Source organism: Canis aureus, chromosome 16 (assembly GCF_053574225.1).
Source record: "Canis aureus isolate CA01 chromosome 16, VMU_Caureus_v.1.0, whole genome shotgun sequence".
Lineage (NCBI taxonomy): Eukaryota > Metazoa > Chordata > Mammalia > Carnivora > Canidae > Canis > Canis aureus.
The window spans coordinates 58,793,167-58,814,717 of NC_135626.1; the positions used below are offsets into that span (position 1 = coordinate 58,793,167).

The 21,551-nt window shown below is 56.8% G+C and overlaps 2 protein-coding genes across 12 annotated transcripts; one reads left to right on the forward strand and one right to left on the reverse strand.

Annotated features, from left to right (window-relative positions):
* Window positions 1–429: 429 nt before the first annotated feature.
* On the forward strand, window positions 430–3,811 carry ZACN (zinc activated ion channel). Its single transcript, XM_077854322.1, has 9 exons — window positions 430–565; window positions 650–774; window positions 898–942; window positions 1,092–1,198; window positions 1,424–1,593; window positions 2,350–2,474; window positions 2,610–2,820; window positions 2,941–3,105; window positions 3,595–3,811. Exons 1-9 carry the CDS (start codon window positions 454–456, stop codon window positions 3,777–3,779), a joined length of 1,245 nt encoding a protein of 414 aa, XP_077710448.1. The 5' UTR covers window positions 430–453; the 3' UTR covers window positions 3,780–3,811.
* Window positions 3,812–4,737: 926 nt separating this feature from the next.
* On the reverse strand, window positions 4,738–21,015 carry EXOC7 (exocyst complex component 7). 11 transcript variants are annotated; one of them, XM_077854307.1, is made up of 22 exons: window positions 20,860–21,015; window positions 20,607–20,672; window positions 19,309–19,493; window positions 19,020–19,125; window positions 15,913–16,135; window positions 14,811–14,978; window positions 12,391–12,483; window positions 11,403–11,471; window positions 10,303–10,448; window positions 9,897–10,049; window positions 9,547–9,645; window positions 9,159–9,221; window positions 8,833–8,899; window positions 8,448–8,648; window positions 8,099–8,137; window positions 7,320–7,385; window positions 6,917–7,037; window positions 6,542–6,637; window positions 5,682–5,745; window positions 5,403–5,444; window positions 5,141–5,274; window positions 4,738–4,912 (listed from the first exon to the last, which is right to left on the reverse strand). In XM_077854307.1, exons 1-22 carry the CDS (start codon window positions 20,917–20,919, stop codon window positions 4,810–4,812), a joined length of 2,364 nt encoding a protein of 787 aa, XP_077710433.1. In that variant the 5' UTR covers window positions 20,920–21,015; the 3' UTR covers window positions 4,738–4,809. The 11 variants fall into 11 exon arrangements, with proteins under 11 accessions (XP_077710433.1, XP_077710435.1, XP_077710434.1 ...); XM_077854309.1 differs by lacking the exon at window positions 12,391–12,483; XM_077854308.1 differs by lacking the exon at window positions 11,403–11,471.
* Window positions 21,016–21,551: the final 536 nt, after the last annotated feature.

Here is a 21,551-nt window from a genome sequence, read left to right on the forward strand (position 1 = left end):
CGGATCTCAGGATGTTGAGCGCAGGGCACTTTGGCAAGGGCTTGAATATTCAACCCAGCAGGCACCCACTACAAGAAAGCAGGGAAGGCCTGTGGCATCTGCCCAGATTGGAAGGACCGAGTTTGGGAAAGGGGTGTGTGTGTGTGTGTGTGTTTGTTGGGGGGAATCTGTAGTTGCCTGGTCCACTTGGCAGTCTTTGAATAGGGCTGATTCCAGATGGTGGAAATGAAGCGGGGATGGGAAGCCTAGGCAGGTGCACAGTGGGCGGGGCTGGGTCCTGGGCTTTGTCTTCAGGTGTTTGCGGAACCCTGGCTCAGGGGTGAGGGTGGGGTGCCAGCTCCAAGGCCCCAGAGCTCTTGCACAGAGCAGCTGCCTGACTAACCACCCAGGCCTCCGGAGAAGCAACTGAAACTGAGGTTGCAGTTTAGGCTGTGCTGCTCCATCCAGCCCTCCATGCAGCCACTGACGATGGCCCCGCGGCTCCTGCTGCTGCTGCTGGCCTTCCTCAGGCTGGGCACCACGGGGCCCTTGGTCCAGGGGCGGGGCTTTCGCTCGCCAACAGTTGGTAGGTGGAGAAGGTAAAGTCATTAAGCTCTGGGATTTGGCCTCCAGGGCTCCCACCCAAATGACCTTGACCTCTGTCCTTCAGCCTGGCCATCCTTTTTCAACTTCAACCAGCCCCAGAGGGTTCAGGAAACCATCCAGATTCCAAACAATGGCAGCGCGCCCCTGCTCGTGGATGTGCAAGTGTTCGTGTCCAATGTGTTTAATGTGGTAAGTGTCCTCAGGCCAAAGAGAAGACAGGGCACTAACCACTCAGCCCCAGCAAGCGGTGGGGGCTCCTGCCTCTTTTGTCCCCTGCGCCCACCCCCAGGTGACACACTGCCCCTCCCTCAGGACATCTTGCGGTACACAGTGTCCTCCATGCTGCTACTTCGGCTGGTGAGTGTCTGGGGCAGGGGGCGGGGAAGGTGGGACTGGAGACCCTTCTCTTGTCCAGCTCAGAAGTACCAGCCTTCATCAAACTGCCAAGCCAACTGACTTGTAGATACTTGGGAGCGGGAGCCTTAATGCCTTCTTTATGTCCCCAGTCCTGGGTGGATACTCGCCTGGCCTGGAATGCGAGCCTGTACCCACAGCATGCAGTCACACTGCCCTGGGACTCACTCTGGACTCCGGGACTCACTATTCAGGAAGCGTAAGTGAGGAGGGAGTTCCTGGGCCAGGAGGTCCTTTTTAGGGGCTATGCCCCTCTGGTGGCCCTGCCAGGCCACAGGTGCACCCCAGTGTCCTGTGCCCGCCTCACCCTTCTGGAACCTGGATGCCAGTAGAGGGCAGCTGGGCTATGCTAGGGTCTCCCCCTCCACCCCCTTCTGAGAAGCAGCCGAGCCTCCAGCTGTGGTATCTCCCTCCTCCACAACAGGCTCTGGGTGGACTGGCAGGACCAGAGCCCGCGGGCCAGAGTGGGCCCTGATGGCCACGTCGACCTGTATTTGGCCCTCACCACGGAGACCAACTGTGACTTTGAGCTCCTCCACTTCCCCAGGGACCAGAGCGACTGCAACCTCAGCTTCTATGCTCTCAGCAACACTGGTGCTGACAGGACAGGAGCTGGAGGCGGGGAGGGGGGAGGTGCAGCCTCTGGCCTCCAGCAGACATGTGACATGGGGGGCAGCCAGCCTGTGTTCATACCGGGCCACCTCAGGCTTAGGGGAGCTGAAGAGATCCTAGAGCAGAGCGTGCCTCTCCCCTGCACTTCCCACTCAGATGGCAGCCCACCTCCAAGCTCTCCCCTGCTCCGGGCTGCGGCCCCCACTGCAGCCGCCCTCAACAGCCAGGGCCAAACGGCAGTGTCTGCACTGCTTTTGTCAAGGCCAGAGGCCAAGGTTGCTGCAGCCTACTCCCGGAAGTATCCTAAAGGTGTAACCATCCAGTAAATATCCCATAGACCCACGGGGGATATCCAGCTTGGCCCAGAACCCCCAACCCTTGCCTCACATCCCTGCCCTCTAGAAATACTACAGCAGCTGCCCCCTGAGGCTAATACTGCAGGCATGAGATATACTGGGAGACGCATCCATAACCATACCCCCCTCTGAGAAGTGGTGCCACATGCATTTAGTTTCATAATAAAAATTCACCTGTGAACCTGAGAAGGCCCTTCCCCCAGCTGGAGGGAATGTGGGGTGTTGCACAGAGCATGCTAACCTCCTGGTCTGCCCCCAGCCACCATCAGAAGTCTCCATCAGCCCTGGGCACCTGGCTAGTCCCTGCCACTCACTCCCAAGAGAGAGTCAGGACCAGGGGGACCTTTTTCCTGCTTCACCACTTTCCCCTGCCCCCTTCCAGTGCTAGAGCTGGAGTTCCGGGCCCATGCAGTGAACGAGATTGTGAGTGTCAAGAGGGAATATGTAGTTTGGGGTCTGGAGACCCAAATCCCTCCCCGGCAGCTGGTGCCCTGCTTCCAGGTGACGGTGAGTCAGGACATGGGACATGGCGCACACAGGGCTGGTGGGGGTGTGAAGCATGTGGCAGAGGCCACGGGGCCACCCTTCAGTGGTTCGGGCCCCTGATGCCCTCCCACAAAGCCCCAACTTTCTCCCTTCCAGTTGCGCCTGCAGAACACAGCGCTGAAGGCCATCATAGCTCTGCTGGTACCTGGGGAGGCGCTGCTGTTAGCGGACATGTGCGGGGGGCTGCTGCCCCTCCGGGCCACCGAGCGCATTGCCTACAAGGTGACCCTGCTGCTAGGCTATCTGGTCTTCCACTCCTCCCTGGTGCAGGCACTGCCCAGCTCCTCCTCCTGCAACCCGCTGCTCAGTAAGTCATGCGCCCCTCACCCAGCCCTGGGAGGGGGCAGGAGCGTGTTCTGCTCATCTTTCTGGGCACCGGGGGATGCAGGCCTGGCCCTGACCCCACCACACCCTCCTGCCCCGCCAGTTTACTACTTCACCGTGCTACTGCTGCTGCTCTTCATCAGCACCATGGAGACCGTGCTGCTGGCTGCACTGCAGGCCCGGGGCCACCTCAGTGCCAGAAGCAGCCCCATCCCAACCCCAAGAGGGGAGCAGCAAGATCATGGGGACCTGGGGCCGCATCCTGAAGGTGGGCAGGGAACCCTTGCTGGGGCAGGGGTAGAGGGAGGCATAAGTCTAGGAGCAGCTTTGACAGGGGCAGAGCTGGCAGGCTGCGCACTTAGGGCTGACGCTGGGGATCGCGAGGTTATTTAGAGGCTCCAGGCACTCACTCTGCTAGCTCCGCTGTCCCTGGGCTCCTCCGTGCCTGCCATTGGAAGACGCAGGTATGGAGCAGGGAGCAACGGCAGCTTCCCTAAGGGCCCAGGTGACTTCAAACTCCCTGAGATAACAAGGGTGCTTGTTATCGGAGATTCTGTAGAGAAGAAGCCCTTCTCTACAAAGGCTTCTTCAGCTCAAGATGGCCTGGAACGGGCCAGACTGAAACATTCAGCAGTTGTGAATCTAAGGAAGGGAGAGATCCAGGCTGACAGCCCCCAGGGTTCAGCCTCCTGCTCTGGGCCAGCATGTTGGGGGAGCCCTGAAAAACAGCTCCTTTCCCTGCTTCTTCCCCCACCAGAAGCTCCCAGAGTGAAGGAGTCAAGGAGCTGGGCTGAGGCTGCCGACCACATCTTCTTCCTGGTGTATGTGGTGGGGGTAGTGTGTAGCCAATTCTTCTTCATTGGATTCTGGATGTGGGCGACATGCAAGTCTGACCCAGCCCCTGGTGAGGCCATACCCCATGGTGGGCAGCCCAGGTTGTAACGGGCCAAGGCCTAGAGCTGTAGCCCGGGGAGGAGGGCCATGACAGGGTCTCTGGAGAGAGGAGGAGGGAGGACGACTCTCTTCCCTAAGCCAGAGGATCCCAGGCCACCCTGAGTTCTCCCTTAGTGACAGCATGCACGCAGAGCATGAAATAAACCCATCACCCAGGTGTCGTGCACACGTGCCTTGAGGGTTTGTCTTCACTGAGCTCAGCTACTCCTCATCCTGCGCAGGTGGGGCGGCCACTCTGCACCCACCCCCACTATGCTCCTGAACTTCTCACCACTGTGTACCAGTCATCTGGTCCCCATTTCTGTGCAATTACTGCTGCCTGACCCTAGGCCCCGAGAGATGAGCCTGGACAGGCCACACAGGGTGGCCAGAGCTTCTCAGGATTCCTTCTGCGGTGTGCTGGACCCCAGAGGGCACGTGCAGAGGGCACTCCTGCTCCAGCCACCTGAGGGATGCCTGGGAGGCAGAACACCCCCGATTTTCAGGACCGTGGGTGACGGGAACTATGTTTTCTGCATAAATCCATGAGCAGGTCAATCCTGCTACCTTTTTCTCCATGCTCTCTGGCTGTGCTGTGGCCTGCCCTACCCACACTTCAGGGCTAAAACAGGTGGTCCCCACCCGCAGCTCTGAGCTGGGCCGGAGGCAGGCTGTTTCCCCTCCTGCTCTTGTACACACGAGGCAGCTGTGGGCACAAGCCCTTTGTCCTCCTTCTCTGTCCTTTCCTGTCTAGAAGCCATCACGTGGCCCATGCAGCTTGAGGGTCATGAAACCTAAGGTGGGAAGGAGCCCCAGTATTCTGGGAGAGTGCTGGTCAGGGGTGGGGGTGGGTTCCAGGAAGAAGTGCAGACCAGGACTCGGGGCGGGGGGGTGCTCAGGGACAGCTCTGGGCTGGACAAGGGGTGGAAAAAGTTCCTGTCCCAAAGGATGTCAAACTCACCAGGCCCAGAGTTAACACTGGTTTATCTGTCCAATAACAGGGCTGACCGGGCAGTACCAGGCAGGGAGAGCAGCAGGCTCAGGCAGAGGTGTCAAAGAGGCGATCGATCATGTCGCCCACCTGCTCCACGCGGTACTTGATGTACTTCTCAGGGTTCTTGGTGAACGGCACGCTGCCATACCTGCCCAAGCACTGAGGTCAGGGGCAGCCTGGCCAGCCCCCCAGCTCCACCGCAGCCTAAGGTGCTCCTGAGAGATGTCCCTTTCTGGCCCCACAGCAAAGCCCACGGCCCTGGATCTGCCACCCACACCCTCACGCCCCTCTGTGTGTTCCTGTAGAAGAGAAGAGCAGAGACCCAGCAGGGGAAGCGCGGGGCCCAGGGCTGGGAAGGTGGAGACAAAGGGCTCACCTGTGCAGAAAGGCCCCGTACGTCTCCCTGACGATGTTTTTCTGAGCTTGGCGAATCTTGTCTCTCTGCTCCATGTCAGGAATAGCCCAGGCCTTCTGGATCTTGCACAATTCTTCAAGGCCATCATTGAAACCCTGGCCACCAAAAAAGTGGAAATGGGAGTGACCCAAAGATAAAGACTTTGGGTCCGTGTCCCTGCAATAGCAGCAGGAAGCACTGGAGGTGGTGGGGGGTTGGGTGAGCAGGGAAGACCCCAACTCACCTTGAAACGCTCTTTGATCATCTGTCGCTCCTTGTCCCTCAGCTGGGGGTGGTGAGAGAGGGCAGAGAAAGTGTTCCTCAGAGCAGATCTGCCCTGCCACTGGCTCCTTCCCCAAACACCCAAGCCTGGGCCTGGCCCTTCTTCTGGATACCGTCATGGCCACAGGCAGGCATCATTTGCTCAACCCAGCAGGATGCTTGTCCATTTTTTTCCCCAGAGACATGACACAAAGTATCACATCTGCTAGACACCCCTTCCCAGCCCAGGCCTTCCGCCCACCTTGACTCCGGGTTGGAATACAGGTAGATTCTTCTCAGAGATGTAGTCAGTCACCTTTAACCAGCTGTCAGGTGGGGAGAGAGGCAGAAGGCAGAGGAGGGACAACCTCAGGCTGCTGCCTCTTTCCAGGGGCTGGTTTGTGTTGTTTTTTAAATCTACTAGGGGAGGGGAGGTCAACGATCCATGGGGGTCAGAACTCAGCAGAGCACAGTGAGATTTCTCCTTGGGAAAAGAAAATGTTCAAGCTGCTGGCTTTTAAAATTAAGAACAGGAAACAACATTCAATAAATTGAACAAATAACTAGCAGCTATGCCTCACATCGATCTCCTGGAGAATAAAGATGGAGAAGCAGATGAGGAAGAAAGAAGCAGAAGACAGACAAAGCAAGGAGGAGGGAGACCACTTACAGGAAGAAACACACAAACCAAGGAGAAACAGGGGCAAGGAGCAGAGGGAGCCCTGGGGGCGAGGAACAGAAGGAGCTCTGAAGGACGGGTGAGGAGCAGTGGGAGCACTACAGAGCGAGGCTCAGGAAGTTTGAGTATTCTTACAACCTTGCTCTTTGCTTGGCCTCACATCCCCACACCTCTGATATGCAGTTTTTTGAGTCTTCTTAGCCTGCACCCTTGGCACACCACTCTCTAGAGAGGCTGGCCATAGCAGCCCCTAGGGAGCAGGTGGTGGTAGGGAGGGGCTTCCCCTCCACCTGGTCAGTGTGGTGAAACAGCAAGGGGAGCATTGAATTCATAGGGGAGCAGTTCCCCATTCCTGACCCCACTTGTAATGAAGCTTGGACAGGAAGAGTGAGTGAAGGACACAAGCTTGGGGGTAATGGGGGGGGGGCACGGTGGAGGCCCACCTCCGCTGGTAGGTCTGGATCTGCTGCTCAATGTGCTCCCGGTAGGAGCGCTCAGCAGTCTTCTGGGTCACAGCCACCAGCTGGATCAGCTCAGACCTGGGGCGGGGATAAGGAGGAAGCAGAGGAGGGCCGCATTGGCTCTTGGGGCCCAAGGGTAGTGAGCCTCCGCAGCAGCACCAGCAGGAGGCCTGCCTTATGCCTGTGCCCCAGGTCCTAGGACTCCAGGAGGTCAAGGGCTGCCCTCCCCACCTGGCCAGGCAGAGGGTGCAGGCAGCCCCAGGAGGGAGGCAGGCAGGAGGGCAGGCAGGAGGGAGGGAGGCAGTGTGGGAGGACAGGCAGGAGGGCAGGTGGGCGCAGGCCCCTGCAGCCACTCACTTCTCCAGGGCCTTGAGGATGTAGTTGTAGTTGTTGTGCAGAAAGATGGCGCTCAGAGCTGGGTCCTCATACACTTTGGACTTGCTCAGGAGGTTCAGCTGCAGGTTGCCCAGGACTTTACCTGCACAGGGAGGGTGTGGCTACATCCATGGGCAGTCTGACCTAAATGACCCAGTCCCTGTCCCAAGAGCCTTGTCCTTCCCAACTCCAGACTCCACAAGCCTCAGGAGCCCTCTGCCCACAGCCCAGCTCAGCCCCTAAACTGGAAGTTAGGCTGCGATTCCAAAGGTGAGGCTCAGGAGAGCACTGGGAATAGCAGGAGGGCACAGAGGAAGGAAGGGAAACGCCAGTGGAGGTGGGCAGGTGGGCGCGGGGGGCTGCCGGCCAGCCAGAGAGCACTCACAGATATACGTGCTTAGCAGGCGCTTGCTGAACTCGGAGCTGTAGCTGGTGGCTGAAGAGCTGGTCTCTGGGAGAAGAGAGGCCTGTCACTGCAGCCATGGCAGCAGCCAGGACCCTCTCTGGCCTTCCCTCAGCCCCTGGAGCAGCTGTGGAAACCTTGGGGTGGGGGTGGGGGGGCCCTGAGCATTCCTCAGGCAGACTGGACGCAGAACGGGGAAGGGGTTGGTCTGCTGAGCTGCCAAGCTCCCACCTGCTGCAGGAGCACCCCCTGGGCAGCCTCTTCCTGGAGCCCAGGGCAAGCCCCTCTATGGTGATAGGTGGCAGGATTAATGAGCTGGCCCATGATCAGCAGGAAGTCTGGGGGCACAGGAGTGGGACACCCCTTTCCCCCCAGCCCCAACTAATGCAAGGTGCTCTCTATAAGGTCCACTTATCATATTTGTGAACAGCAGGGTCTCAGAGTGGGCTCCCTATGGCCTTTCCCCTTTCTCCCCCACTTCCCACAACCTCCTCTACCGGGCCCCTCTAGACAAACAGAAGACCAAGGAGGTGGTGGTGAGGGTATATGGGGAGGGAGGGGGCAGGCACTAGGCTAGCCTGGAGGGTGCAGCCAGCCTTGCTGGGAGCTGAGAGAGTTGGGAGTGCCCTAGAGAAACCCACATCCCCTCTGATCCCCGCTCCCAATAGGTCCTGAGTCTGTCTGGGTGCCTCTGTCCCTAAGGAATCTCACCCATGGGGTTTCAGAGGGGTAGGATGGGGCTGTAGAGCCCTGCCGCTTACCTCGGGGGTCTAAAGGAATATTGTATGTGTCCCCAAGAACTACGGAGTGAAAGGCAGTGCACTCAGAGGGGAAGGGGAGACAAAGAAGGGAGAAAGACGCAAAGTGCAAACACAGGTTAGCAACCGTGTCCCCGAGCAAGCAGACCCCTCCCCGTGACAGCCAGAACACAGACAGCAGGACACACCCAGGCTGCTCCCCGGAAGGTGAGGGAGCACGCAGCGAAGTGGGGATCTAGAGAACTGCAGGCCAGAGGCCGCTCCTGGCTCCCTCGCCCCCAAAATGGAGGGAGGGGGAGGGCCCGGGGGCCCCAACAAATTGGGTTGGGTCTTGGTGCTCAGAAATGCCAACCTCCTTCCATGCCAACCTCCCCAGCTCCAATGCCAGGGCAGCAGTCAGTGGGAAGACACCCGGCTGGCCCTGAGGCGCCAGCCCACGGAACGGTCAGCTGTGTGAGACTAATCGGGAGGACAGGCGAACCCAAGAGCAGATGGAGAAATGCGGAAGGAGGGGCGAGGCAGGCAGGGCATCTTCGAACCAGGGAGTGCCACTCTCCAGAGCGAGGACGGTGGAAGGAGCGAGAAGGGAGGGAGGTCGGGTCAGGAAAGGCACAGTCAAACCCCACTTCACAGAGCCGGAGGAAATCTCTCCCAGAGGTGGCCAGTAACCCTGTGTCTCCAGACAAGAGGGAGGAGTGGGGTATGGGGAGGGGGCCCCACTGGGAGGTGCCAAGTACCTTGGGAGGCCAGCATCGCCCCGGCTGTCTCTTGGAAATCCAGGAGTTGCTGTAGGAAAAGGATGGCCTGTGTGGGGAGAAAACAGGTCCAGGGAGAAGGTCAAGGGCAGGACCTTAGAGTCAGATCACCTCCCAAACACACCCCTTCTGACCGTTCCAGGGCAAGTGCAGGGCCTGGGGTCTGCCAAGGGAAGAGTGGTTGCAAGCTTCCTGCCCTGAATGATCCAGTCTACTGGAGACACGAAATACTTTGCCATCCATCCTGCCACAAGCTCTGGGCTAGGCTGGGTCCCTCCCCTCCCCAGGCAACCCGGGGCAGCACCTACATTGCTTGTGAGCTCATGCACGGTGCCATCCTTGGGCATGTTGTATTCCTTGTCTGGATCATTCTGTGGAAAAAACAGTCCCAACTTCCTGAACCTGCTTCCAAGGCCTTGCGCTCCACCCCGGGGCCCAGGCTGTCTGCACCCGATGCCACCTCCTGGCAGAGAGGTGTTGGGGTGCCCCTCAGGCACACAGGTGAGAGATGGGACAGGAAAAATAGGGCAGCAGCCTCACCCCTCAGAGGCTCTGGAGCCCCCTGGGTATTGACTAGCAGCACAGCCAGCTAGTCAATGGGCTAGCTGGGTGGCTTGGTTTCCGTAGGAGCCCCCGAGGCAGGCCCCTGGGGGTCCTGCCCACAGTTCTAGGGCCGCAGATGGAGAGGGAGAGCACCTTGATGTTGTCGGCAAAGTCCTCCAATGCCTTGGCTCCAACTGTCTCCATGGAGGTGATGAGGCCGGGCAGCTTGTTCTTGGTGCTGGCAGCTGTACCCTAAGGACGGACACGGCTGCAGAGCTGAGCCTGGCTCCCCGCCAGCTGCCTCCCTGCCCCTCACTGCAGGGCTCCCACTCCTGTTCGGTCACCCTGTGAGTGTGTGCCTACATCTGCGGCCCCGTGTAGAAGCTGCTTCCGCTCACCTTCTGACTGGAGGCATGAGGGCAGAGAAGCTGCACCCCTTGGGAGGCCATGCCAGGCAGCACGATTCCTCCTCCCTGTGTCCCCGGGTCTTCCTACCCACATACCTGGAGCACCTGGTCAAACTCGGGCTTCGTCTGCTTGAGGTGCCGCAGGATGGGGAAGACAGTGAGCACGGCAGAGAAGTCGTGTCGGATGATGGCCTTGCGGGCAGCAGACACGATGTTCTCCCCTTCGAGCATCAGCCCGTCCAGTGCATCCTGGGAGAGCATGGCAAGGATGCGGCTCACAGGGGGGCAGAGGGGTGTGAGCGGCTTCCCAGGGGCCCCTGCCTCAGCAGGGGGCAGCAATGGGGAGGAACCCCCGCCCCCCTACACACACACACACTAGTTGTGTGGCTCTAGTTGAAGGCTACAGGACAACAGGTCTGTCCCAAACGTGAGCTTCTGTGGTGGCAGCTTCTGCTGGGGCATCTGGTCAGGACCCAGGAGCAGGGTGGGGGCGGGGCAGCACCTGGATCAGAGAATCAAAGGTCTTTTTCTGATGGTGCTCAGGGATGACGTCCATCAGCAGCTGGTACTCGCTCTGGGCCAACTTGACGAAGGCACTGACACAGTGAATGTAGGCGTCGGTCTCCACATCTAGCGTGTCGTCTCTCCCTGGAGGGACAGCAGTGCCCCTGAGCTGCTGGCCTGCGGGAAGCCGCTCTCCCTGCTGGGTCTCCCCAGCTCCTGGCCTGTAGCTCGGGCCAGCAGGAGATGGGGAGGAGGAGGACTATTCTGGCAGAAAGCTGAGAGGATTCCAGCAGGCCTGACTGCTCAAAAGGAAAAACGGGGCTGAATCCAGCCTTTGTCCTGGCTTCATTTTCAGCTCTGCTGGACAGTGTTTACGTCCCAGAGCATCAGGTACTAAAGGTGGTAGGGAGATCGATGAGGGGATAAAGAGGGAAGAGCCCTAAATCGGCTTCCTAGCCACGGTATGCCTGACCCCAGGACTTAGGATTCTGAACTGCACCAGAAAGAGGGTGGCCAGGGTGGGCGAGAGGCAGTGCCTGTCTCAAGGGCACTGTGGTCACCCATCTGAGAAAATGCTAGGTCACTGAGGGCAGTTCTCAGCCCCACCAGACATTCTGGAATGTCTAAGAAGGCAGTGGTGGACTATGGCCTATGAGGCTAGCTGGCACAGGGTTACACTCCGAGAAGAGGCAATGTGAGTCCCAGAAAAGGAGGGCTCCTGGCTGGTCAGCTGGCTCAAAAGGAGACTGGGACCCACTAGTGGAGGCTGGGGCAGGGGGCACCCGCAGGCAACCTGGTCCCATAAGCAAAGAAACGGGCTCCGAGTCAGAGCTTTAGAGCTGTTGGTGGAGTCAGATGTCAGGGCTCCCTGCCCGCCAGGGAGCCGCCGTCCAAGTAGCGGCGACTTCTCCCCTTGGCCCAGGCCCTGAGAGCCAGGCATACACTCCCATCTGGAGAGAGACAAGGAGACCTAGTGCCCAAAAGAGAGACTTGAGAGAGAGAGAGGCAAACAGGCCTGGCTCATCCTCAGAGCGGAGCCCTCCGGGGACTGTTGCCAAGGCAGCGGCGGCTGCCCTCGGGCTGGGCTGCGGTACTCACCAGCCAGCGGCCCGTGCTTGTCGTTCAGGGCCTCGGACAGGTGCTTAACTCGGAAATCATGCTCGTGACCTAGCAAGACGTCGGCCGCACAGACACAAGCAGCGTTTATCCAGGGGCTGGGTGGGCTGCCCCTCGGGGCCGGGGAAGAAGCCCTCAACCTCCAGGAGGGGATGTGAGATGGGGGTGTGAGAAGGGCCCCGGGAGGGGGCTCTGAGGCCCTCCTCTGCCTCGGACCACCTTGGGAACAGCCATTTCAAGCCTGACTCGCAGTGTCCCAGACCGTCCTTGGGAGCTGGTTCTCCAAGCCCAAGGCCAAGAGAAAGCCTGCGGGACGACCAAGGAGGGTTCTGGAGAGCTTCTGGCAGCTCCAGAGGATCTGATGCTCAGCCCCAGGGGGTTTACCCACCTCACCATATTTGGGGAGAGACCCAGTTAGAGTAATGTCACTGCTGAGTGAAACGGGACAGCCTCCTTTTGTTCCCAGGATTATTCTTTGGAAGGAGGGTCAGGTCCACCAGGGCAGGGCTGTCCCTCCTCTGATAGGAGGCAAGGAGGGACCCGGCCTACAGGCTGCCCATCCCCTTTGCGGCACACCCTCCCCTCTCTAAAGCCAGGGGAGGTGGGGGTGGCCCGGAGGCCTAGGCCGGCTTGATCCTGCCACTGCTGGTCTGAGCGTGAAAGGGCTGCCCATGACAAAGAACTTTCTCTGAGTTCAAATAGAAGACAAGGACAGAGACGGGGAGGGAGGGAGTAGGAAGCCTCAGGGAGGGCAGAGCTGCCGTCAGCCCGCCAGGACCAGGCCGAGGCCACGACACCTACCCCTGTGGCCATCTGGAACGAGCAGCACCAGGGACCTGCTGTTCCCACCCCTGCTCCCCTCTCAGGGACTCTCCCATGGCCCTCCTGGGGGCTTGGAGGCTCTGCCCTGCCACGAGAGTGGACACATGGTGGAGGAGGAGGGAACAGGAGAAGAACACAGGGTGATTACCTTCCAGAGGAATGAGGTTAGAGCCCCCCTTTTTCCCATCTAGACCATGCTGGGAATACTGTTTCAGAAGGTTCTGAGCCTTACGGATCGTCCCTGTCACCAGAGCCACACAGAGAGGAGACAAGAAGACCTAGGAAATGAGTGAGAGAAAACAGCAGCAGGCCTCCACCTGCCCCCCCGAGCCCCGGCCCCGGCCCCCCAACAGTGAGCATGCCCACACGCCATCTCTCCGGCAGGCCCCTTCCAGGACCCCCGGAGGCACTGCAGATGGACAGGAGGGAACGGGCCCAGGTCATGCCCCACATGGGGCTCCTGATTCTGCTACTGACCCTCGTTGCTCTGGATTTGAGTTCTCTTTAGGAAGTGCAGCAGGTGAAGGAGATGAGATGGGCAAAGATCCATCGGGAGAAGCCAAAAATAAAAGACACCACTGAGTGGCAGTTAAGGCAGAACAGACCAGGGCTCAGGACGGAGGTGCTGGTGACGAAGCTCTCCCACCCGGAGAGCACAGCCAGGTTGGTGGAGTCTGGGGACCCCCTGGCCCGGCCCCGAAATGCCAGGCAGGGTTCCCCGGGCATGCTCAGTGTTGGGACGTGGACAAATGGAAGAGGTCGACAGAACGCAGAACCCGGGAGTTGGTGAAACGTGACTGAGCTTCTTGGGAGAGCGGTGCCTGAGACAGAAGGCCTGGAGACCCTGAGGCAGCCTGGCCCCTCGCACCAAAGCGACCCGAACCCCCAAAGCAATCGGGAACAAACTCAAAAGCTCAGTTGGGGTTAACGGAAGCCACCACACAGAGCCGGAGGAGGCAGGATAGTAGAGAGGGGGGCATGCTCCCGGCATGGGGGAAAAAAACAACAGTTAGTATCACGAGTGAAATCAACACAAACAAAACCACAGCGCCTACAGCCCCCGGGGTCAGCCACCTCGGTGGGAATGAGACCTCGCAGGGCAGAAAATGGGGGATATAAAATAGTATTTAAAATAGCCGAGGACAGCTGCCTTGTTGATAAAATGTACTAGGAACGGGGAGGAGGCCCCACGTGTAACCCTGGTTCGTCTCCCCTGGAGACTCCTGTGTCCCCGCAGCTGTCTCTGAACACAGTGAGGCTGTGCGGGTCCTGGCAGCACCCCAAAAGGCTGGGGCGAGGAGGGGCAAGATCTGTGACAGCTCCTTGTTCTGTTTGGACCACGTGACAATTAGCCACTAATGACCAAGTTCAGGGCCCAGGCTCAGCATCTGTCTCCTGTGTTCTCCCCATTCAGCCAGCGGTCCTGCTAATAAGCAAATCGGATTCCTGCCCCACAGCCCCAGCACACGGGCCTGGGGGAGGCTGGCTGGTGTGGACATGGGTGACAAATGCTGATGGGGTGGCCGCCAAACCCATCAGGTGCCCAGTGACCACAGATGCTGACATTGGGATTAGATTACTGGTCCACTGAGGCCTCGCTGCTCCCCACCTCCGAACCAGGAGCGGATGTGCCAGGGGCCTGGCTCCCTGGTTCTCTAACATCAGCCCTGATGCGCTGGCTGCTGACAGCTCTTGAGACTCTGCAGAGACCAGGGATCCTCACAGCCTGAGTCTTCCTCTAGAACCCACAAGCCAAGGACAGATGAGACCCCCTGTGAGCCCCGCCATGGCCAGCCAACACTCTGGGGGCAGTGCAGACCAGTCGGGGGCCCCCTGTGGGCCTGTCAGAGAAGAGATGGGGAAGAGGGCACAGGCCAGCTGAAGCGGGCTGCCTCACAGCCTCATGGAGGAAGACTGCCCCGCCCAAAGCACAGAGACATAGGAATAGACCTACTGTGTGCCGGCAGCTGCGGCCCAGCAGGCTGGCTCAGCACAGTCACTATTGGGAGCAGGTTTTCTAGGTGACAGCCAGGATACCCACGCTGGAGGGAAGAAGGTGGTGTGTCTCTGCTGGGGCCCCCAAGGGCAGCCTCTATGCTACCATTTCTCCAAACCCCAACTAAAGGCCTGAGTGGGAGCAGGTGCTTGCTGAGGGGCATAGGGAAGAGACACTTAAACACAACCTGCTATCACGAGGGACAGGTCCCACAGGCTACAGTGGGCAGTGTACACAGTGTACACAGCTCAGCAGTGTCAGCTATGGTGGCAGCAGCCCTTCACTTGTGATATCCTAGCCTCTCCTGCAGCTGAGGACAACAGCTCTCAGTAGCCCAAGACGGCCACGCTCGCCAGGCCGTGGCTGACACACAAGGACATTTCCCCCGGAGCACAGAGCCTTAGCAGAGAGGTCCCTGCTAGGTGCTTTCTGTCCTGCGTACCTACAGTTGGGGTCACCAAGAGGACCAGCTCTGGACGGGCCGATGCTGCTAACCTCAAGGTGGCTGAAAGTAATGCAGGTCCCATGCAGCCTCCTGGCTGGGGCTTAAAGGGCCGGGGTGGGGGGCTCACCTGGCCTCTTGAGGGGCTTCTTGGTGGGCGTGTCTTTCCTCTTATTGGGGATAGCAGGGGAGTAGGGAACCCCAGAGGAGGAACTACTCTTCCGGAAATGCTCCTTCAGGCCCTTGATGGAGCGGTCTAGCTGGCTGGAGCGAATCTGGTAGTAGACATTCATGAAATCTGAGGAGAGAGGGGATGACAGAGCTATGGCAGCTGGGGTCCCTGCCTCTGCCTTGCTAGGGGAACCTCACTTTCCCCTCTAGGTGCCGGGTGCAGAGCGGGAGTAGAGCCCACTATTTTAGTTGCTAACTCATGCCTAGCATCTGCTATGGCTCCCAGCCACCCACATACCCTGGTCCCAAATCAAGTCGTCTTAAAGGGAAAATACCCCTCAATAGAATGGCTAATTAAGTTTTGAAGGTAAAGTTCTTTTAAATAAAAGAAATACATAAAAAATTAGAGGATGCCTGGGTGGCTCAGTCGGTTGAGTGTGCGACTCTTGGTTTTAGCTCAGGTCATGATCTCAGGGTTGTGAGACTGAGCCCTACGTTAGGCTCCACACTCAATGGGGAGTCTGCTTAACACTCTCTCTCCTTCTGCTCCTTCCCACTGCATGCATGGTCTCTCTCTGTTTGGACAGATCTGTTTGGACACTTCTGTTTGGACACTTCTACCTGATAGTCACATCTTTGAGAAAACAGCCAAAGAACTCCCTATGTAAGAAAAGCCTGAGTATGCTCACTGCAGCACTGTTTATCAATACTGGAAAACTGGAGAATCCAAAAATGCAAATGAACAAGGACACACTACATTTCCGCAGTTCCCATCCAATGTGTCTCTGGGAGCCCCATGAAAAAAAACGGGCCAAAACACAGGGGCTCTGGCTGAAGGCCGCTGAGGGGTCTGGAGGCTGTCTGATGGCCTCCCTCTTCTCCCAAGGGAGCCCCTAAAACTGCCGTGGACGCATTCATAGCTGTCACATAAGCTGTAGGTTTATTGCTCATATATCATTTCGTATTGAACTTCTACTTATTAAAAAAACACCCAGGTAGATTAAAGAAATAAAGGGGAGAAAAGCCCACTTGGTCTGGCCCTGCCCCCCAGGTCCTCTCACCTTGGTTGCGGCCGTATTCCACCAGCCAGCGGGAGATGCGGATCACGTCCTGGAGCACTCCCTCGGGCAGGTGCTCCAGGGGTACCTCCTCCTGGACCTCCAGCTCATCTTCGCCACTGATCAGATCCAGGATGAGCACAGGGGACACGACCTTACTGTGCCTCGTCATCAGGCTGCGGAACTCGGACTCCAGCGACTCCTTCCCCCGCTCAAACAGCAGCTTCTGCAGGGACGACGGGAGGAAGGAAGGGAGAGGGTCCAGGGCTGCTTCAGCATTCAGCTGGCCCCTCCTCTGCCCTCACCAGCCGATGAACATCCCACTGAGCCATTAATCTGTCTTCTTGTTAGGAAAGGGTTTGCAAAAGAAAAAAATAGACAAATCGGGAGATCCCTGGGTGGCTCAGTGGTTTAGCGCCTGCCTTCGGCCCAGGGCATGATTCTGGAGTCCCGGGATCGGGTCCCACATTGTGCTCCCTGCATGGAGACTGCTTCTCCCTCTGCCTGTGTCTCTGCCTCTGTGTGTGTGTGTGTGTGTGTGTCTGTCATGAATAAATAAATAAAATTAAAAAAAAAGAAAAAAAATAGACAAATCGAACCATGTCAACTGAAAAACTTTGTTCAGTGAATGACACCATCAAAAAAGTGAAAAGATGACCTAAAGGATGAGAGAAAACACTCAAAATTATCTATCTGGTAAGAAGCAGGTAGCCAGAACATACAAGAGAATGGGAAACATCTGTCCACACAAAACAGGATCCGTGAGGATTCATAGCAACATTATTTGTAATCGCCGAAAAGTGCAGTGTCCATCAAGTGGTGCATGTGGTCTATCCACACAATTCGACATGCTCAGCCATAGCAAGGAATGAAGCGCTGACACACATCACCATATGCCTAAACCTTCAAAACATTATGCTCGGGATCCCTGGGTGGCGCAGCGGTTTGGCGCCTGCCTTTGGCCCAGGGCGTCATCCTGGAGACCCGGGATCAAGTCCCGCATCGGGCTCCCGGTGCATGGAGCCTGCTTCTCCCTCTGCCTGTGTCTTTGCCTCCTCTCTCTCTCTCTCTCTGTGACTATCATAAATAAATTAAAAACAACAACAACAACAAAAAAAAACATTATGCTCAAGGGCACCTGGGGGGCTCAGTCAATGAAGTGTCTGCCTTCGGCTCAGATCATGATCTGGGGTCCTGGGATCAAGTCCAGCACTGGGCTCCCTGCTCGGTGCTTCTCCCTCTCCTCCTCCCTATTTTTTTTTTTTATTTTTTTATTTATTTATGATAGTCACAGAGAGAGACAGAAAGAGAGAGAGGCAGAGACACAGGCAGAGGGAGAAGCAGGCTCCATGCACCGGGAGCCCGACATGGGATTCGATCCCGGCTCTCCAGGATCGCGCCCTGGGCCAAAGGCGGGCGCTAAGCCGCTGCGCCACCCAGGAATCCCTCCTCCTCCGTATTCATGCTCTCTCTCTCTCTCTCTCTCAAATGAATAAATGAAATCTTTAAAAAAACACATTATGGTAGATCAAAGAAGGTGGACACAAAAGGTCACACATTACATGATACCATTCACAGGAGAAGCCCAGAATGAACAAATCTGGAGAAACAGAGTAGACCATGGACTAGCAGGGGCACGTGACTGGGAAGAAGAGCAGAGAGGAGTGGCTGCCAGTAGGTTCAGGGCTCTTGTTTGGGTGATGGAAGTGTTCTCAAATTGGTTCCAGTGACGTCGTGCAACTCCATGATTATACTAGAACCACTGAATTGCATACTTTAAATGAGCAATTGTTATGGTATGTGAATTACATTTCAAGAAATAATTATATCTCAATAAAGGTATTTCAAACACGAGAGAGGAAGGAGTTGGACCATCTCTGCTTGAACGAGGAGGACATCCTCTTGAGACCTCTGGCTAACGTGTTCAGTCTCCACCCTAGCCCCACGCCCAAGTTCTAGTATAGCTCTTCACTCCACGATCCAAACTTAGCAATGAGCCCCAAAACAAAGTTGTCCAGTCCCTGACACCCTAATTGCAAGACAGGCCCTCCACCCATGTGCTGCAGTGCACTGATGACACTGGTGTGTCCCCATTGGTGTCTGGTGTTCCAAGGTACTGATCCTGCCAATCCTCCAGGCAAGAAGAAAGAACCTTGGGTGGCCAGAAACCACTGCCTGGTTACTAGTTCACCCCAGTGTGACATACAAATGTCCTCACTTCCATCACAAACCCCGATGGGAGAAATGTTGGGAAGTACTGCTCTAAGCAAAAGCTTTCTGGGTTTGAGAAAGGCCAGGTTCCCATCTGCGTATCTCGCTTACTTCCTGTTTTGGGCAAGACATATACTTGGGGTGAGAACTGTAGTGCCAACAGGAAGGTGTGCTGGGTGACTAGGTCTGAGTTGACCCTTCCTCTACTGTTCTTCCCGCTTTGGGAGGTCTGGGGCTCTGCTCCTACCACTTTTCGGGTCTGCATTCTCCCCTTTTCCTGGTGCCTTGAGACAACCTCACTTTCTAGCCTTACCCCATTCTGCTCTGGTCACCTGCTAACTCTAATACTTAAACACAAAGTTGTAAAACAAAGAAATCAAACATGAAAACACGAATGCAGGTTCTGAGAACAATCAAATTCATAGAGATATAAAGGAGAATGATGCTTGCCAGGGGCTGGGGAAAAGGAGGAATGGGAGTTAAATGTTTAGTGGGCAAGAGTTTCATTCTGGGAAGATGGAAGGAGTTCTGGAGATGGATGGGGGTGGCAGGTGCACAACGTGAATGTACTTAATGCCACTGCTCACTTAAAAATGATTAAAATGGCAAATTTTATATTATGTTTGTACCACAACAGAAAAAAACACAAATGAATGTATAAAGCTCAAATATGAAATTTATATTGGATGTGTAATTTAGTTTAAATTATAAAAACATAATAAAAATATGTTATCTATAATTTCAAAGGCAGAAGTCTTCATGCCTGCAGTATGCATACTGCATTGCCTACAACTGTTTCTTCTACTAGGTTCTCCTTTAAGCTGGCCCTGTGTCCCTCATGAGACCAGGGCAGGGCCTGGTGTCCCCAAACCTCCCACATTCACCCACGGGCCTCTCACCACTTTGTTGAGCTCTGGGCTGTCTGGGCTATTGTCCTGGAAATACTCCACAGCCTTCTGAATCTTGGCCATGCTCCCCAGGTACTCTTCCAGCCTGCCTGTGGGGCTGTGAAGGCAAAGAGCTGCATCAGCCTGGGCAGATGGAAGATGAAGAAGAAGGACCAAGAGAATGGAATCTAGAAGGGAAGAGAATTAACACAACGGATTCTGGGCTCAAATATATTCAAAAGCCTAGCGTTGTCACTGGCCCAAGAGGTGTTGGCAATGTGACCCTCTGGCCCTAGCTCACCCCTCCCTGATGATTTTCTCAGTGTCACTGGCCACATGGTAGTAGCTGATGACATGGTCTAGGCAGGACAGAGTCTTCTCAACATTCTCCTGCAGCCGCTGCAGGTTCTCAGTCTGCTTGTGCACAGGGATGATGGAGTTCTCTAGCTTCATAAGGCGACTCTCAAAGGATGACAGGATAGACACCTGCAGGGGGACAGCCCAGTCTCAGGACTTGGGGTTGTCCCAGGACTGCTTCCACCCACCCACAAGCTCTTTGACATTTGCAGCCTTTCCTTTGGTTTCCTAGATAATAATTCGTCCATGAGGGGAGGGAGACGGTGTCCTTGTTTACCACTGTATCCCCAGCACTTACCATGTGCACAGCACAAAGGAGGTGGTCCAAGTAAAGTGGAGGAAGTTTGACTTGAAGGCAAGCCACACAGCAAATGGAACTCATTCTAAATGATCACCCAGGATAGCTTCCCTTCCACCCTTTGAAGCTAAATCTCAACTTCACTTCTCTTGGAAGCTTTCCTAGCCTGAACAAGAAGTAGTTTCATACAGAGTCGCCTCAAATGCATTGCTAGTACCTTCAAAACTCTCTCTCTCTCTCTCTCGGCCAATCTCATTAGATAAGGACTAAGACTTGATGATTGTATTCCTGGGCACATACCCAGTTTGCATCTACTCAATTTGAGCTTTTCCAGTCTCCTCTAGAAATAAGAAAGGAAATTCCTATTTGCTGAGCACCTGTTGTAGACCAAGTACTATGCAAGATGCACTCCCAAACATTGGCTCCTACGACCTTCACAGCCACACCGGGAGGTTGGCATCGCTGCTTCTAGTAGGTGAGTTAACCGAAGCTCAGAGTTACCTACCTGTCAGGAGCCACACACAAATACAGGGAGAGGCGAGGACCAGATCCCAGCTCTGTTTGATTTCAAAGCTCCTTCGACCCCTAAAGCCCTCTGAGGTGAAGGCTGAGTTTTCTCTGCCCTCAGTCATCGCAAAATCTCAGGCCACTCCTGCCCTCTGGTCATCACCCGAGGTGAGGATGGCACACGACCAGTACCCAGCCCACCGAAGTCAGTGTCGCTAGAGGTTTGTGTTAGGAGAGAAGGAAGAATGGAGAGCCTGTGCAGAAAGCGGAAAGTCTGCACCAGCAGGGGCTGCGGCATCCTCAGTGATGGGGCAGAAAAGGCCAAGGGAGCTAGGTAAGAGACACCCCACACATTACCAGCTTCGCGACCCGGGTTCGAACCCCGGGCCTTACGCAAAAACGGCCTGTCCGCCCCTCCCACCCGAGGGGTTACTCACCATGTTTTTGGTGAGCTGGTCGCTCTTCTCCAGGCTGTCTCGGATGAAGGACAGCGTCTCCTCCTCCTGGGGGAAGCGGAGGTGAGCAGACCACAAGAAGCCCGAGGCTAAAGAACCGCGCGTCTCAGCCCCGCGGCCTCGCCCCCAACGCCGTCTCCCCACAGGGGGTGCTCCCTCCCAACCCTGCCTCCTCCCAGAGCAGATGCCCTGGCCCGGACCTTGGTCCCTTCCCTCACCTGCTCCCCAGCCTCACCTGCTTCAGCTTGTCCTCGATCTCCCGCCGCCGGGCGGACGCCTCCTGCGGGGGGATCATCGCCTCGGCCCAGCGGCTCCCACCGCCCTGTGCCTTGTCTCTCTGTGTGCCCTCTCGGCTCCCGTCCCGGCCACACCCACTTCCGCCTTTGGCCCCACCCAGTGGCGCGCTAGTCGTGCCATATTGGGAGTGGCAGGCGGAACTGGATAACGGGTCTGGGCAAGTGGCCATCTTGGGTGTGGCAAGTGCGTGTTCCCTGTATTGTCAGAGAAGGTTCGCAAGTAGCTGGACGGCTGGAGCTCACTTGCGGTCTTCGTGTGAAGACTCGCCCTTTTGACAAAGGCTGCTGGGGAAGGACACATGCTTATTTCACTAGATCGCATTTTGTGTCCAGGCGCGGATGTCGCGTTCCCCGCAGGCCGCAGCACAGAGCGTGTCACAGAGTGGGCCCCGAACACGTGGCCACTTGATGAACCAGGGGCTTGTGCTGTCGCTTCTTCCTTCGGGCCTGCATTACACAAAAGCATGAAGGGGCGTCGTGTGCAAGCCCCGAGCTGGGGGCTGGGGACAGAGTGGTGGCCCAAGGCCCTGGTGGCAACCATAACCATAAACCTGGCGTGTGTGGAGCCCAGCCAGATTCCTGGAGCTGCAGAGTCCTTGGAGCATCCATCCATCCCCGGGAGGCTTGGAGC